General features: G+C 40.1%; 1 protein-coding gene across 2 annotated transcripts in view; it reads left to right on the forward strand.

Moving 5' to 3' along the window:
- LOC140726610 (NALCN channel auxiliary factor 1-like) overlaps positions 1 to 17,864 on the forward strand; it is a 174,000-nt gene extending 156,136 nt beyond the window's left edge. For both annotated transcript variants that reach the window (XR_012098678.1, XM_073043207.1), the window contains exons 3-4: positions 7,469 to 7,640; positions 15,001 to 17,864. Coding sequence is in view for 1 of the 2 variants with exons in the window: in XM_073043207.1 (XP_072899308.1) it covers positions 7,469 to 7,640; positions 15,001 to 15,305 (477 nt within the window). In the remaining variant the exon portion in view is untranslated. The remainder of the gene's footprint in view (positions 1 to 7,468; positions 7,641 to 15,000) is intronic.
- The last annotated feature ends 333 nt before the right edge of the window (positions 17,865 to 18,197 follow it).

Below are 18,197 nucleotides of genomic sequence, written 5' to 3' on the forward strand. Positions count from 1 at the left end.
GAAAGTAGGGCAGATTTGTACAGTGCTGCCAGTCTGCTGTTACGTAGAAAGAAAAAATGACCTGGATTGTCTTCTTTTGAGCTGAGAGGATCAAGGATCATACAGACAGTTAATATTTGAAGGGTTTTGGTAGAGTAAACAAAATAATTTACAAAGTTGGTTAGGCTTGTAATTGTGCAACACAAATTTAACATATTGGTCAAGACACAAGATGATATGGAAAAATAAGTTTCTGATCTGAATCACTGTGATCTGGAATGCACTGGAAACACAGTGACAGCAGATACAAAAAAATAAAATTTCATAATTAATTTAATTTATTAAATTAAGGATCTTGTGGCTACAGGCAAGGAGTGAGATTGTGGGGCTAATTGGTATGTTGTTTCAAAAAACCAGCACTGTCTGAGGCATTATTTGCTGTCTCATCACAACACAGTGGTGGAGGCGGATACGATTGGATCTTTTAAGAGACTCCTGGATAGGTACATGAAGCTTAGAAAAATAGAGGGCTATGGGTAACCCTAGGTAATTTCTAAGGTAGGGACATGTTCAGCACAGGTTTGTGGGCCGAAGGGCCTGTATTGTGCTGTAGGTTTTCCATGTTTCTATCTCAGAATCAGAATCAGGTTTAATATTACTGGCATATGTTGTGAAATTTGTAAAATTTGCAGCAGCAGTACAATGCAATACATGATAAATGTAGAAAAAATGAATTACAGTCATTACATATGTATATTAAATAGTAAAGTTAAAATAAGTAGTGCAGAAATCAAAATTTAAAAAAGTAATGAGGTAGTGTTTATGGGTTCAATCTACATTTAGAAATTGGATGGCCGAGAGTAAGAAGCTGTTCCTGGATCTTAAGGTTTCTGTATGGTAAGAAAGAGAAGAGGACATGTCTTGGGGTGGTGGTGGTGGAGCCAAACGCCCTTTCTCTCTGCTAATTCCATATTCTAATTATTCTCTGCAATCATACGCATTCTCTTTATTACTGCTATCTACTTCCTGATTCTGTGTTTAGAATTGTGCCTCTTTGTGCTACAAGAGAGAATAGATTTGTTATCATCAAATCTGTTTATCATTTGAAACACCTCAGCTTTTTAATCTCAAGGGTAAGCACATCTAGTGTGAAATATCAAGTTCATGACATTAGATAGCAGGTGAAAATTAGAGCTTATATTTTGTTAATTGTACAGTGTGATACTGCTCTTAATTGTCCAGTTGGGACACTCACTCTGTAGTTTGCTGCCTCATCACAATTCTGAAACAAAACTGTTAAACTGTCAAATACTACCATCTAACGTGGAGAAAAGGTATTACATCTTCTGTCATCAAAATCGAAAATGCTAACAGGTCAGATCATGTCTGTGGGAAGAGAAAAACAGTTCATGATTCAAATCGAAGCCCCTTCATCAAATATATGTTGCCTATATATTGCCTAGGTCCTGAATCTTATTGATTAGCTTTGATGGGGAGATAGTATTGAATGCCAAGTTGTAGTCAATAAATCCTGATGAATGCTCTTCACTACCCAGATGTTCCAAGGTTGAGTGAAGAGCCAATGAGATGGTATCTACTGTTTATCTGTTGCTCTGGTAGGCAAATTGGAGTGGATTCAGGTCACTTCTCAGGTAGTAGGTGATATGTTTCATCACCAACCTTTCAAAGCACTTCATCACAGTAGATGTAAGTGCAACTGGACAATAGTCATTGAGGCAGGTTCTCACATTCTGAGACTGGAGTATAATTGAATCCTGCTTGAATCAGGTGGGGGCCTCAGACTGCCGAAGTGAGAGGTTAAAGATGTTGGTGAATGCTGCAGCCAGTTGATCAGCACAGGTCTTTAGTACTTGTCAGGTACCCTGTCTGAGTCAGATCTGTTCCCTTCAGGGCAGAGATGATGAGGAATTTCTCTATCCAGAGTGTGGTGAATCTGTGGAATTCACTGCCACAGACAGCTGTGGAGGCAAAGTGACAGGGTATATTTAACGCGGAGGCTGATATGTGCTTGATTAGTAAGGGCATCAAAGGTTGTGGGGAGAAGACAGGAGAAAGTGGTTGAGAGGGATAATAAATCAGCCATGATAGAATAGTGCAGCAGTTTTGATGGACCGAATGGTAAAATTCTGCTCCTATGTCTTATGGTCTTATCATCTTAAATTGGTTAGATGAGCAGAATATAGTTGTGTGGATATGTTTTCATTTGACAGTGAAGAAGATCATTTGAGCCTAACAGGTCTATATGGCTCTCAGAGCACTCCCACAATTCTGTCTCCATGTGACCTCTTCCCTCTCACGTGTTCTTCAACCCCACTCAGATATTCCTACTACTCAATTATACTAAGAGTAGTTTGCTGAAGCCAAATAATCTACCGAACAGCATGTTGACTGTGATAATGAAAAAATAGCAAGAAAGTTTCAAAAGCAAATCTTGTTCTTGAGTATATAAGAGGAAATTAAATCAATAAAACATAAGCATTAGCACTGGGGATTAGGATCAATTACATGTGGAATGTTCTGATTGATTTGTAGCCAGATCAAACCCTTTTGTTCCACTTTAATGGAACAGATTGTTGTCATGTCTCCTAGCTCAGTCTACTCTCTAGTGGACAGTGGGTAAAACATTCTTATACCAACAAAGAGTTTGTTTGTTATCTGTCTTTGATCAGACAGCCCTTTGAAAATATCCATGCAGTTACATTTGAAAGGCATGAGCAAAGCACTCAGATGTTGGAAACAATACAAGGAAATGTCTCACAACTGTTGTCCAAGATTAAAGTGTTGAGTGGAAGGTGGAGATCTTCTGCTATTAAAACTGGGATGAAAGAGTCCGAGCCTAACCCAATTATTTACTTCTATTATTTACTTCTATTATTTACTTCTGAACATCCTCTACATAGCACCATCCAGAGACAGAGAAGCAGTTTCAGCGACAGGTTACTATCGATGCAATGCTCCTCAGACAGGATGAAGAGGTCAATACTCCCCAATGCCATTAGGCTTTACAATTCTACCGCCAGGACTTAAGAACTTTTTTAAAAGCTATTATTAATGCTTTTTGAGATAGTGATTTAGATGCATATCATATTTTTTACTGGGTTAAGTATTGTATGTAATTAGTTTTGCTACAACAAGTGTATGGGACATTGGAAAAAAGTTGAATTTCCCCATGGGGATGAATAAAGTATCTATCTATCTATCTATCTATCTATTAGCTCTGTACCCACTGAACAACTTAAACAGCCAATCCTACAGCCTACAGCCTATATGGCTATTGATCAATCCCTGGTGGACCACCTCAGATCACAGATATGCTGATCCAGTCCCAAGCAAAACCACCAAATCCTGATCCTTCCCCCAATGATCACAGCTAACTATCGACTGCCCCTCACCACCAGTTCTGTCTGTCATCAACTCTTTACAGTTAACGCATCACTCATGAGTAAACCTTGACCTCCTCAGAAAATTCTAACTATATTGTCTACCCTAAGCCTTTCTCCCTGGGTGATAGCTGCAATGTTTTTAACTGCGTAAAATATAGTTAGACATGGGTTCAGACACTGAGCAAGAACTAGGGAATTTACAGGGGTTAGAGCAGGGGTTCCCAACCTGGGGTCCCTGGACCTCTCAGTTAATGGTAAGGCTCCATGGCCCATAAAGGTTGGGAACCGTTGGGTTAGAGGGAGTTGAAGAGTTGAGCTTTGAAGATGAGAGTGGATATGCAAGTTGTAGTGAAACAAAAATAAAGCAACTGCAGGGAGCTACATCTTGGTGCATTTGACAGTAAGAAACCAACAGGGGAGCAGGTGAAGTTCAGTCATGAAGGATCAGGAGTCGCTATTAAGAAGTAGACTACAGCAGGTTTTCAAAAAAGAAATTAGAGAGGAATTCATAAAGTCAGGCAAGTGTAGTACAGTGAAATAATAAAAAGCAATGTCATTGACAGCTAGGGTTAAGAATACAAGCACAATACTTCTGCACGAGTTTAGGTAGCTTCTTTAGAAACGTTGATGCCAGTAGTGAAGGTGGCTAAATTACAGAAGTGTACCCAAATGTTACCATGTGGATATGCTAATGGTCAGATTTGAAACTAAATTGGAATAAGTTTGTGCACCTATTCTGCCATTTCCTTTATCATTATTTCCAGAGGCACACTCAGATAGCATCCAGTACTCTCTAGTAAGTACATTCTGGTGTTATGCAGTTCCATTTTAGGTTCAAAAAGATCTGAGTAATGGATGCTCATAGATCTGTTGTTCACTCCATCAATGGTTTCTGCATTCCTGAAGATAATAGGATTCTCCAGGGCTAAGCTTTTTACAGCTTTCTAATCATCTTTAAATGTTTCAGGAAAATTAACAACTGTTAGAAAGCCTCAGTAGCTTTGACAGGATATGAACTTTAACTCCAGGCTCTGCCTGCTGCTGAAGACTGCTGGTACACTCTAAGCCAGTGTACCAGCAGCACATTAACTGAAGCCAAGTCACTGCTGAGCATAAGTGTGGATGGACAGCAAGTTTAAATGGAGAGCTGAATCCATATTGATTTGTGTGAAATCAGTCATAAAGTGCCGAGTGAGCAAAAGTTAATTGACAACTAGGCTTCAATGGAAAAGAATGCTTAACACTCAGAGGAAACGGGCTGTCAATGTATTACTGTACTTTTGCCAAAGACCATTTCCAACCCGATGCCAATGAATGTAAAAGCAGATAATTACATGGCCAGTGATTTATACCGCTCCGTGACAGGAAAGGATTTCCAGTTGCCAATAAATGTAATGGCAGGAAAGAGGTGATGTTTCAAAGTTCCAAGTGCATTTATTATCAAAGTATGTATACATTATACAACTTTGAGATTTGTCTCCCAACAGGCAGCCATGGAACAGAGAAACCCAAAATAATCCATTAAAAAAGGACTGTCAAGCACCCAATGTGTAGAGAGAAAACAATAACAAATCATGTAAACACAAGCGAATAGAGTTCAGAACTGAAGTTCACAGAGAGTCTATCCCCAGACGCTTAGTTCAGCACAGAGCGGAGCGGAGAGCTGAACTGGCCTGGCCCTCTCCTGGGGCCCCAACACCCTGACCTTTTCAATCTGGCCCGGTGCCTAGATCGTCGTCTAAAAATCATTACAATATTAGAATCTGGGCACAACATCTCTATGTTCTGAATGCTTTGCAGTCGATAAAGAAAGTACCGAGAATTACCAATGTAACGCCCTGGTTCATATTTTTACTGTTATGTTGTACGTATTTAATTTTGGCAGTTCTGTAAGAGCATCTTGTTTTCTGTTTGTTTGGGTTACTGCTGAAGATAAGGGATGATGTGGAATGTGTGCCATCCAGTTAGCGGGAGGTTTTCTTGTTGAGGGACAATAAGTTTGGTCTTGGGCTTTTGTTTAAAATGGAGATGAAGAGAGAAGACGCTGGGGAGAACCGGTCATAGGATACGATCAGTGGGAGAACCATTTGTTCGAGATGGATTGCGAGCGATATTCGGAAGGTGGTGTGGGCATCACACTGATGAGGACCCAGCTCATGAGTGACAGAGAGGTTCAAGATGAGCTCCAACTTGTGCACATTTGACTGTTTATTTAGAATGGGCCCTTTTCTTTTTGTTATTCTTTACTAGCCCTTTAGTTAAGTTAAGATTCATAAATATAATTCCTTTAATCGTATGCACTGTACTGTCTGTTATTTTGTGGCACCAATTTGCAACAGGGTAGGGAATTACACAGCATCTACACAAACAGGGTGTTTGGGGTGGGGTCACATCTCAATCTCACAAGTTTGGCAGAGCCAGAAGTTGTCTTCCCTGAACTTACGCAGCCAAGGAAACCGGGGTGTTTCACCAATACAAGCTGAAAATACTTTTTGACCCCTATTCTCCATACCAGCACTTTAATTTCCTTTTACTTTGCTGTCTCATTTGCATTATTTATTTTATTGTAATTTATAGTAATTTTTATGTCTTGATTCTAGTTCCCTTCCGTGTCTTGAACATTTGTGTCATTTGCTCAGCTTCTGCCTTCTCTTTCCGAGGGTCCTGTTACCGTTGCACTGAACTTCCCAACGGGAATTCCTTGAGTGTGTTACACTAAGAATAAACTCCAGACAAATCAGGCTATGTCTGAGACTTGGTGTTGCCAGCTGCCATGAGACGATTACAATATATTGTTTCTAAAGGAGGCTGTAGCAGCAGTTATCATCATATCAGGCCAGGCTATCAGGTGGGAAAGTGGGTGGGGGGGGGGCTCCTTTCTCAAAAGACCTCAGTAGGATAAAGTAGTTGAAGAGATCGAGAAAGAGGAATGCTTAAATAGCAAGGGAACGTTCTAGTGCTGAGAAATTTATGGTAAAGAGCAGAAGCTTTGCACCTGTGAAATATGTTCACTGTTGTAGGAAACACAGAGCCACAATTATAAACATAGCAAGGCATAGCAAATTGTAAATAGCAGTGTGATCATTCAGATAGTTTTAAATGATTTTTGTTGAGGGATAACTATTGACAAGTAAAGGTGAGAATTACCTTGTCCTTCTTCAGAAAAGGTGGTAGCAGGATTTTTTCATCCAGAAAGGACAGACAAGCTCTAATGTTATGTGTTATATTGGAGAAGAGGCACCTCCAACGTGCAATATTGTATTACACCTTCATCAGAAGCGAGTAGAACGTGACTTTGGTTCATTGCACTGCTAGTACATGGCCCCGTAACTGAGAGATGAGAACGATACTACAGGATATAGTCTTATACCAGGGTTCCCAACCTTTTTAATGCCATGGACCAATACCATTAAGCAAGGGGTCAGTGGACCCCAGGTTGGGAACCCCTGTGACTTAGATAATCTTCCAATGGTTACCATAAAGTCACCTGAACCTCATTTGTGCTGTTGTACACAATCATCGACTCCGTTTTGACACACTCAGATGGCAAGCCATTGTCACCTTGTTCACTGAAGCAATGAAGGTTTTGCACTCAACATCCACAAGAAAATGGGCTTCCAGCAACCCACTCCTACCGTACCCCACTGCCCTCTGACAATAAAGATTCATAGTGAAATACTGGAAATCGTAAACCCCTTCCCTTACTTCACAAGCCATCTCTCAGTGAAGGCAGGCATTAATAGTTAAATTTGTCACCTCTTTTAGCCATTTGATTGTAAGAGGAAAGGAGTATTTGAAGATCAAGACTCAGACCTAGATTCACAAACTGGGTTTAGGGCACCACCACAAATGATCTGTAGGATGGCTGCAGTGTGAACTCCTTTCACAACTGTGCTGCTGCTGGATTGTAATAAGAGTTTTACAGTAAACGCTAGTGCAACACAACAAGGTTGAAACTCATGTAAACATTTATTTACAATTTAAATCCATTTTATTCATCATATGTGACTTTTTCATTCTTTTCAATTTACTTTAGTGAGTGCTTTTAATTCCTGCTCACTCTGTCCCATGTTTTATCTTTACAGACTGTCTACAAAGCCTGGTTATGTTCCCAGTACTTTGAAGCCACACAGTTTCACTGTAGTTCCAGAATTCCATGCAAGCAGTATTGTTCAGAGGTCCAGACCAGGTGTCCATTCATATTACCAGACAATAAAGACCTTGTCTATGGTGGATCACCAAGTTTCCTCTGTGCAGGTGAGTAGTCTGATGTATAGTACAGCATTTAAGTGAGTAAGTATGTCAAAGCATCTTTAATGCAAGTGATTGCAATTATAAACCTCTGTTCAATGTATGTTTCAGTATACGCATTATAATCTCTATGCAAATTATCTACCTCCTTATAAGTTTGTTTCATACATGATTTCCATAGGAGTGTCACATTGGCATTGTTATCTTTTTTATGTTTGACTAATAGAGGGCTATGGGTAAGCCTAGTCATTTCTAAGGTAGGGACATGTTCGGCACAGCTTTGTGGGCTGAAGGGCCTGTATTGTGCTGTAGATTTTCTGTTTCTAGTTGCAATGGAATTCATGACAGGACATTTTCTGGAAGGACGGATTTGGTTTTGAGAGAGAAAAAAAAACAAGTCTGCTTATTTGTAACTGCCTGAAAAGCTAGGAGATGGGAAGAGGGGAATACTGGAAAATCAGTGTTACCTTTGATCCCAGCAAGCTGACAAAGCCACTTATAAGTGAAAGGCGCTTGACATGAAAATGGACTGCAAACAGAAAAGCACCAGACTGCGTCTGGTTGAGTACAGGAGATAAATGAAAAGAAAAACAAATACAGGCTACAAAAGCAAACTCATTATTGGGAGTTAGATAGAGACAGTGGGGGTGGGGAAGGAGTATAGGGGTGCTGAAATTTAAAAAAATACAAAGCAAGCAGCTTCTGAGAAGCAGGTCAGACGATCCATCCTATAGTGCTGTGGGCAACTCCAATACAACATGATCAGTGTCTAGCAGGATAATATTGAATCAGTATAATGAACAAAATTAATTATAATCTTCTCATGTGTACCAATAATTAACAGTCAGCAATAAGTTTGTTGATCTTTGCTAAGTTATTACAAAATGTAAATAATAAATTTCTTGGAAATCTGAAACCTGGAGAAATGTGGCACAGAACCATAATTTTCTGGCATTGAGACCTTGGGACTCAGTCTGTTGCTGTGGCTCAGAAGAGAAGAGAGGTGAAGAGGACTGCAGTGGTGATGGGAGACTCCACAGTCAGAGGGACAGAGTTGAGATTCTGTGGGTGCGATAGAGATACGCAGGTGGCATGTTGCCTCCCAGGTACCAGGGTCAGGAATGAGTCAGATTGGGTCCACAACAATCTAAAGGGTGAGGGTGAGCAGCCAGAAGTCTTGGTATATTAGCACCAGTGACATAGGCAGACAAGATGAGGAGGTCCTGAAGAGAGATTTTAGGTAGAAAGCTGAAAAATCGGACCTCCGGGGTTAATAATCTCTGGATTGTTGCCCTTACCACACACCATTGAGGGTATGAATAGGATGATTTAGCAGGTGAATGAGTGGTTGAGGAACTGGTTTAGGGAACAGAGGCTCAGATTTATGGATCATTGGGATCTCTTCTGGGGAAGGAACAATCTGCACAAAAGTGGCAAGTTACTCCTGAACCCAAGGGGAACCAACATCCTTGTGGGCAGGCCCGAAATGTCAACTATTTACTCTTTTCTATAGAAGCTGCCTGGCCTGCTGAGTTCCTCCAGCATTTTGTGTGTGTTGATTTCTAGCATCTACAGATCTTCTCTTCCTTACAGGCAGGTTTGCTAGAGCTGGGAACTGGTGCTGAAGATAAGGTTTACAAACAGAGGCAGTCTGCAGTGAGACATCTAGCAAGGGGAGGCTGTTGATGAGACAGAATTGCAGTCAACAGGATGAATTGCAATGTAAAAGGTGGACAAAATCGAAAAGGGTGAATACAGGACTGAAGGTGTTATATTTGAATGTGCACAATAAGTGGAATAAGGTAGAGGAACTTGTAGCACAGTTACAGATTGACACATTTGGTGCTGAATCGTGACTGAAAAAAAAGATTATAGCTGGGAACAAGGATACATTAGCAGAATGCCAGAAGTTGGAGAATGTCAGGGGGCAGAAGTGTGGAAAGTTGCTATTACTAGTGAGAAGATTCCTGGGAATATGAAAGGTCTGAAGGTAGATACTGTAAGTCACCTGGAGCAGATGGTATACACTACAGGATTCTGAACGAGGTAGCTGAAAAGATTAAGGAGGCATTTGTACTGATCATTCAAGAATCACTAGATTCTGGAATGGTTCCAGGGGACTAAAAAATTGCAACTGCCACTCCACTCTTCAAGAAGAGAGAGAGGCAGAAGAAAGGAAACTATAGGCCAGTTCATCTGACCTTAGTGGGTTGGAAGATATTGGGGTCAATTGTTAAGGATGAGGTTATGGAGTACCTGGTGACACAGGACAAGATAGGACAAAGGTATGTTTTTGGCCTAAAACATCAACAATAGACTTTTCCATAGATGCTGCCTGGCCTGCTGAGTTCCTCCAGCATTTTGTGTGTATTGCTTGGATTTTCATCATCTGCAGATTTTCTCTTGTTTAATCTTGTCTGATGAACCTTTCAGAATTCTTTGAGGAGATTGCAAGTAGGATAGGTAAAGGGGATGCAGTGAATGTTGAATATTGGTTTTACAGGAAAGATACCAGCATGGATAAAGCAGTGGCAGATTGGAAGGAGGCGAAGAGTAGGAATAAAAGGAGCCTTTTCTGGTTGGCTACCAATGACGAGTGGTGTTCTACAGAGGACTATATTGGGACTACTTTTTATGTTATATGTCAATGACTTGGATGACAGAATTGATGGCTTTGTGGCCAAGTTTGTGGATGACATGAAGATAGGTGGAGAGGCAGGTAGTTTTGAGGAAGTAGATGAACTATAGAAGTACTTAGACAGATTAGGAGAATGGGCAAAGAAATAGCAGATGGAATACAGAGTTGGGAAATGTATGGATATGCACTTTGGTTGAAGAAATAAAAGGGTCTCTTATTTTTTAGAGAGAAAATTCAAAAATCTGAGGTATGAATGGGTTTGCAAGTCCTTGTGCAGGATTCCTTGATGGTTAATTTTCAGATTGAATTGATACTGAGGAAGGTAAATGCAAGGTTAGCATTCATTTCAAGAGAACTAGAATATAAAAGCAATGATCTAATGTTGAGGCTTTATAAGACACTGGTGAGACCTTACTTGGAGTATTGTGAGCAATTTTGGGCTCTTATCTAAGAATGATGTGCTGACATTGGTGAGGATTCATAGGAGGTTCACAACAAAGATTCTGGGTTTGAATGGCTTGTCATATGAAGAGCGTTTGATGGCTCTGGGCCTGTACTCACTAGAATTCGGTGACCTCATTGAAACCTATCAATTGTTGAAAGGCCTCAATAAAATGGATCTGGAGAGGATTTTTCCTATGGTGTAGGAAGCTAAGACCAGAGGACACAACCTCAGAATAGAGGGATGTCATTTTGGAATGGAGATGAGAAGGAATTTCTTTAACCAGAGAATGGTGAATCTGTGGAATTCATCTTCACAGGCGGCTGTGGAGGCCAAGTCTTTATGTATATTTAAGGCAGAACTTGATAGTTTCTTGATTAGTCAGGACATGAAGGGATACAGGGAGAAGGCAGGAGAAGCATGGCAGAGCATGATGAAATTGCAGAGCAGACTCGATTGGCCAAATGGGTCTAATTCTGCTCCTTTATCTTACGGTTGTATGGTCTTAAAACAATCTGCACTTCAACGATGTAACAAATTCGTCTAAGTCCAAGCAGTCAGTTTGGTTGCCTTCATCTATTTAATGATGAATTTACAAGATATTTTGCTATTCTCCTCAACAATAAGTAATTTGAAATGTAATTAACCAATACTCTGAACTCTGTTGTTTGGATTGCATATCTTTGCGCTATCCTTTCATGAAAGGAAGCAGTTGAATATCTTGATATCAGGCAGCAGTTACATAAGGATTTCAAGTAAGAAAATAAACAATAAAATGTGCCTCAATTATTACAAATGTTTGGAGAAGAGTATTAAATAAGAATGTGGGAATTGGAAACATAAATTTTCATATCTCTGGTTCAATCTATTATTCAACAGAGAAATACTTCACATAGTATTCTAGATGAGATCTCTCCAATGATTTAGAAAACTTAATCATTCCCTTTTTCTACCTAGTTCAAGCCTATCAGTCTTTCCCACTGCATCCATCTTCCCAGTAAATCATTTTAGCCACTTTTATTCCCCTTTTTTTGGGGGAGTCTTTCAAGATTGAGGTTGACTTGCTTCCACGCCAGTTCTGAAGTAGTGGGATAAGGCCATTTGGCAAAGGTGGGTAGTTTAGAGGGTGATACTATCCTTCCACAATATATGTTGGGCTCCTGTGGAATTTGTTGCCATGGATGGCTGTACAGGCCAAGTCATTGGATGTATTTCAGATAGAATTAGAGTTCTTGATTGGTAAGGGGATTATGGGTTACAGGGGGAACACCAGAGAATATGTTTAGAACAAAAATTAGTCATGACTGAATGGTGAAGCAGGCTTAATGAGCTGGAGGGCCTAATTCCACACCTATATTTTATAGTCTAATAGATGGTGTAATTTGGACCAGAGAGTCAGCAACATAATTGAATCAAGTGCTCCCATGCTATTCACAGAATCACAGCTGAAGAGTTCTTCAGTATTGGCCCCAGACGCTGACTGTTTATTCGTTTTCATAGATGCTGCCTGACCTGCTGAGGTCCTCCTGCATTTTGTGTGTGTCATGTGCTAGTACTGACTGCATATCTGTCTATGACTTCATCTGTACTTTTGGAACTCAGCAGTATACGCCCTCCTGAGAGTATTGAGCATATATGATTCTGACAGCATTGAAGACTCTGCACTTGCTTGGTTATCAGCGAGTTGACAGACCTTCTTCATGCTTTCCACCCACCATACGTTGTTTGGGTCTAGGTACTTTTGGCCTTGGTCCTCAGATGCCCATAAAGCTCTGTCTTTTCTCTTGATGCTCCGTGAAGCTTCCACTCCAGTGACATCTTTCATTCGCCATTAATTAGCTTCTGGAACTTATAGCCATGTTCATCTTCATCAAATTAGTCTTGGCTTGTTCTGGTAGAAAAACCCAACATTTTCTTCACAAGTTCTAATTGTGGTGGCTCTCAAAGCCATTGACAAATTATGAGACTCTGTGTTAGTTCAAAGTCATCAGATTATTTGTGAGGTGCTGCCTGAGGAGACCTATCCTTTAGGGTTGCTTGAGGTGTAGGACTTTGTGAATAAAACATGACAGAGTTATTTCATGTGCCTAACAAAAGCCACAGCTCTTTACTTCCATTACAAAATAAACCAGAAGCAGTCACCTTTCACTAATGTTATGACATCAGACATTGTATCTTAAAGTGGACACAACGACTCAATAGGAGTGTTTGTGAATGATGTATATATGTCATCTGTCACCCATTACATTACTCTACAGAGGCCTTCAACATTGATTTTATTGTGCCAAAGTTTTTTTTTCCTGCCATCATCGATCATCTGCTTTCCACTGCTGAACAACCTTCTCGCAGCTATCTTTCTATGATCTTCCTGTTCCTGGTCTAGTGCTGAACTGGGCCAGCTTCACCATGCACACCACTTGTTCCTCTCTCCAAAGCCAAATCCTGCCACTACCAGGGTCATTCGAGGAGGTAAAGGTAATCTCTATGCAATCCTCTCTCTGTCCTACAACCCTGCATTCTATAACCAGAATAAAATTCTAGGTTTTGATCCCATCAGAGTGTGCAATGATCATTTCAGATGACTCTTATGCAGTTTGTCTTCTGCTTACTGTCAATTAATTTTGCCTGCCTTCCAGGTTCTTGCTGATGTTGATGTTTACAACTATGTTTCAAATCTCCTCTTTATGAACCGATCCTGTCCTCTTAATTCTGGATCCATCCAAATCCTGCTGATAAAACCATACTTTTTATCACCAGTGATAGGATATTATCACTTCTTTCTGGTCAGACATTGACACCACTCCAATTAATTTACATTTTCAAGTGCCTTGTCTATCTCTCTTGACTGTTCCATCTTCCTTTGCTTTCTTGTTCTTTTCTTTGAATAAATCCTAAGCTCCCAGATGTTGGTTGCTTTCCTCACAAATCATCTTCTCGCTCCAAGGTTCAGCAGTTTTGGAGAAGATGTCACCAGTATATTTACTATAGAGGTGCTGTATCTTCTTCACCATCACTGATCTATCTAAACCTTCTTTAGGCTTCCTGACAGGCATGCAGCCAGCCTTGCAGTCTTTTTGTTTGTGGCCTGGAAGCAGTTTCCAAAATTGTTCACGTCCTATTATTACCTTACTTGCTGGTTTCCCAGCCGTTACACTGTCTCCTAGGGCTTCCTACCCACCAGACCTAAAGTACCATGGTCAATCGTTTGATCTAGGTAGATTGTTAAAAATAGGGTCCTCACTTCCATCACTGAGGAAGTCATTGCTAATTGTTTCACATTGGTGCGGAGATGTCTGGTGAACAAATAACATTAATTATATCCTAAATATCACACGAGTGAGACTCAATTTAGAGTGTTATATTTTGAAATATTTGGAATTATTTCAGAGGTTTCATAGCTGCCATGAACTGTTCCACTGTCTATGGTTACCAACCCAATAAATTATCAATATAAGACCATAAGACATAGGAGAAGAATTGGGCTATTCAGCCCATCAAGTTTGCTTTGCCATTCCATCATGGCCGATTTATTGTCTCTCTCAGCACCATTCTCCTGCCTTCTCCCTGTAACTTTGGTGCCCCGACTAATCAATAACCTCTCAATCTTCTCTTTAAATATACCCAATGACTTGGCCTCCACAGTCCTCTGTGGCAATCAATTCACAAATTCACCACCCACTCGCTGAAGAAATTCCTGCTTGTCTGTGTTCTAAAGGGACAGCCTGTTCTGAGGCTGTGCCCTCTGATCCTGGAATCACCACCAGAAACATCCTCTCTGTGTCCTCTTCATCTAAGCCTATCAATATTTGTTAGGTTTCAATGAGATCCCCTTCATTCTTCTAAGCTCCAGCGAGTACAGGCCCATAACCATGAAACGCTGCTTATATGTTAACCCTTTCATTCCCTCCTCTGGAAGGTTCACAGGAATGATCCTGGAAATGAAAGGGTTAACGTATGAGGAGGGAATTGCCTGGAAGTCTCCTTCAATACCTCTCAGTTTAGAGCTTGTCTTTCAGGTGCCAGTAACGCTGTCGTTTTATTATCCTTGCCTGCATCTTCATGTCATGAATATGCAATAATTTCTTTATATTTAATGTTTTTAGAAATGTTAAATTTTGTTTACCTGAAGTCTGTACATTCATGTTCTCGTTGATTTATACAGTTAGTGAGCTCGTAAGCTTATACGGTTGCATGAACTCGTGGGATTCTGAAAGTTTGGTGCTTAATCTGTGATACAGTACAGCAAGAAAACTTCATTTAAATATTCAGTCTTTGTTTCTAAACAGGGCTGTCCAACAATCATCCAACTAACGCTGAGCCAGAATGCTGTGATGTCAGATGGAAGACCCATAATGCAGCTTCAAATGAAAGATCTAAAGGGACAAGAGGAACAAGCAAGCCAGCGCCATGTCACAGGTCATCACTGACTTCATCAACAGCATCAAGACTGTGTAACACTAGACTCAAGTTGTATGTTCTGGTACTCATTCTATTGCATACCATAGTGACGGCATCTACGACGCAGATTAGTACTGGATTGGGCTCTGAAGGGCTGGCTGCTTGGGAAGATAACTCAACCAGTGATGAGTAGGAACTTGCTCTGGTTTTTGATTTTCACACTACGGACCCCATGTTCAAAGGACCACAGTTGAAGCTGATAGAAATTGGATACGTTATCCTCAAAATCACACCATGCCAGATCATCTGGGTGACTGAAATATACACGTGAGACAAACTCATATGAAGGATATTACAAACAGGCTTTCACAGACTGAAAGACTGCAACAAAAGACTAAAGATTATACCATTTTATACAAGTGTTTTAATGTTTAGACTTTTCCTTTGTTGAACTAGTTACTACAGACCTTTGGGTTCCTGGAACAAATTCTCTATACTAAATTCTATGTGTATTTCTACTCATAGCGTGCCTCCACCAGTAGGTTTTCTCATGTTACATTCTATAGGTTTACAGTAAGGCAAAAAATTGAAAAATCAACATAAGACAACAGATATTAACTTCCTTTCTCCCATGCTAAAGCTCCTTGTTGCTTTTTCAGATGAAGCATTCACAAATTGGTCTGGTCTACTCAATATTAAGTGAAAAGATCAAACCAACCTATATTCCATGTGATATACACCTGCCTCCGCCAGTGCTCCCTACCCTGCTGAATGGAACAAAGTAAGCCGGGGACGTGAAGCTTCCCACTAATTCAGTGCTTTTTACAGCTATGACGATGTCACTGAATCGTTAACAGCTTTCCCAGGTTTACTCTCTCTTTTTAGCAAGATGAGCAGCCATACAGTACAAAGCTAATTACATAAAACATTTAAATGCATAATCTTAGATAATGTAGAGTTGCATGCTTTTTGCTGTTGTTGGATAAACAATTCTCTTCCTAGACATTAATGAAAATTGGAGTTCTACAGATCATTTCAATGCAACAGAAGATAAAATGGTGAAGACTTCACTAGGTAGCTGATGAAAATACCTGAAGGCCAACTGATGCTGCAATCACCAAAATTAAAGTAACAATCAACTTTTCAGTGCATATGGTGTTCACAGATTTAGTTGCTACGAGTAATAATCTTTTGAAACCAAACCGGTAATTCCATATAATAGTGGTACAAACTGCATATTTTAGGAAGTTTTGTTATAAAGAGAAGCAAAGTGTAGGTTAACAGTTACTTTTAATGTCATGATCCATAAGCAAGTATTTTTGTTTAAAGGATGATCCTTTTCCACGGAGTGACACCTTTTAAAAAATTACTATTGCTACAGTTCACTAGTATCTTCTGATTCACCAAGTATCTGTTGAAAAAATGTGCAAGTAATTCAGTAATTCCCACATATGAGGGAAGCTTTGAGCATCTTGGCTTGTGAGTATAGATAATTATCATGACTACGACCCCTTTTTAAAATGTGACCTTTGTTGTTTCATTTTCACAGTTAGATTTGGTGCATTTACCAATGTAACTCCATATTACTACGATGAGAAAATTGCCTTTTCTGTTGGTTTCAACCCAGTTCACTTCTCTTCCTAGAAATTAATGAAAATTGAATCTATTTAGTTTTGATCTTTCAATTTAAGCTACTTTGTTTAGAGTCCTCATCCTCTCTTTGCCTTAGCCAGTGCCTAAAGTGGGTGAATGGTACTTCACTGTGAACTCTAAAGCACTAGGAAGAGTGAATTATATATTTTCAGAGAAGAATGCAAAATCATTAACTGGTTAAGTTTCCTAATTAATGTCTGACCACAATAGAAATATTTCTCCTATATTTATTGAAGGTTCTCGAAAAAAGGTTTCTTTTCTCAAGTATCTATCCTTTCTGACCTCAGAGTTCAATAGATTGGAAGTCAATCTGCCTTTACATTTTAAACCATTTGTACAATACTCGCCCATAATTTACATAATGAAACACATTATGCATTATCAACAATTGACCACAGCAAACTGCATTTTTAAAAGCTTGCCTCTGTTTGCATTGAAGTTTATTTTCTAGGATTCTTAGTGTTAGACCCAGCTATGAATCCTATCAAAATTTCCTGGTGTGTTTTTTTTTTGCTTGTGTTGTCCATGAAACACAGTCAGTGAGGAAAATATACTTATTTTTAATTATCATACAATGACTGAATTATTGCCGAGAAGCTTACGCGCACTAAGGTGGATGTGTGAGATAGATGCATTGGTAACACACCAGTCACAATCAACTGTATGGCCAGTTCGGACAGCTCCAGCTACATCTATGCCCAGTGCTATTACAGAGGCTGATTCGGGTAATCATAGACCCCTCACTTATTTTAACTTTTGCTTGCCTGCATAGTGGTGGGGAGAGCCATCAGAACCTTGTAGTTTGAATGCTGAGAGGTGGGAGGATTAGTTAGGGGATCCTCAGAGTAGGTTGGGGAAGAGTAATGAGGGGGGTAAAGAACAGGCCGTAGTGGATTTAAAGGGCAAGGGGCTGCATACCATTGGATTCAATAAGATAGATAGATAGATAGATAGATAGATACTTTATTCATCCCCATGGGGAAATTCAACTTTTTTTCCAATGTCCCATACACTTGTTGTAGGAAAAGGGTTGGGATAGGTCAATGGATTCAATAGAATGGACAGCTAGCCCTGGCAGATTTACTGAGAAGCTGGTGGAATGGAGGAATAGTGGGGGGAGGGGGGTGGGATTGGCAAATAGATTTATAGGATAGGGGTAGAGGGCAAGGAAGGTGAAATTGATTACCAGCAAATTCATGTGGGGGATTGGGACAAGATACAATGGGCAGGGAATTCAGGAACTAAAAGTTTCAATGGGAGGATGCAACCCTGGCCTCAGGCAATGGCCGTGTCATGGAGTTGGTAACAAGGTGGGGTCTGAGACGGGGAGTGTCAGGGAAAAGGTGATGAGAAATAAACCACTTATCTGCAGGCCTCCCAATACATTGCTATGAAAGGAAGGTCGTTTTGGCTCAGAGGTAAAATATCAGTG

This window comes from Hemitrygon akajei, chromosome 4, assembly GCF_048418815.1.
Source record: "Hemitrygon akajei chromosome 4, sHemAka1.3, whole genome shotgun sequence".
Lineage (NCBI taxonomy): Eukaryota > Metazoa > Chordata > Chondrichthyes > Myliobatiformes > Dasyatidae > Hemitrygon > Hemitrygon akajei.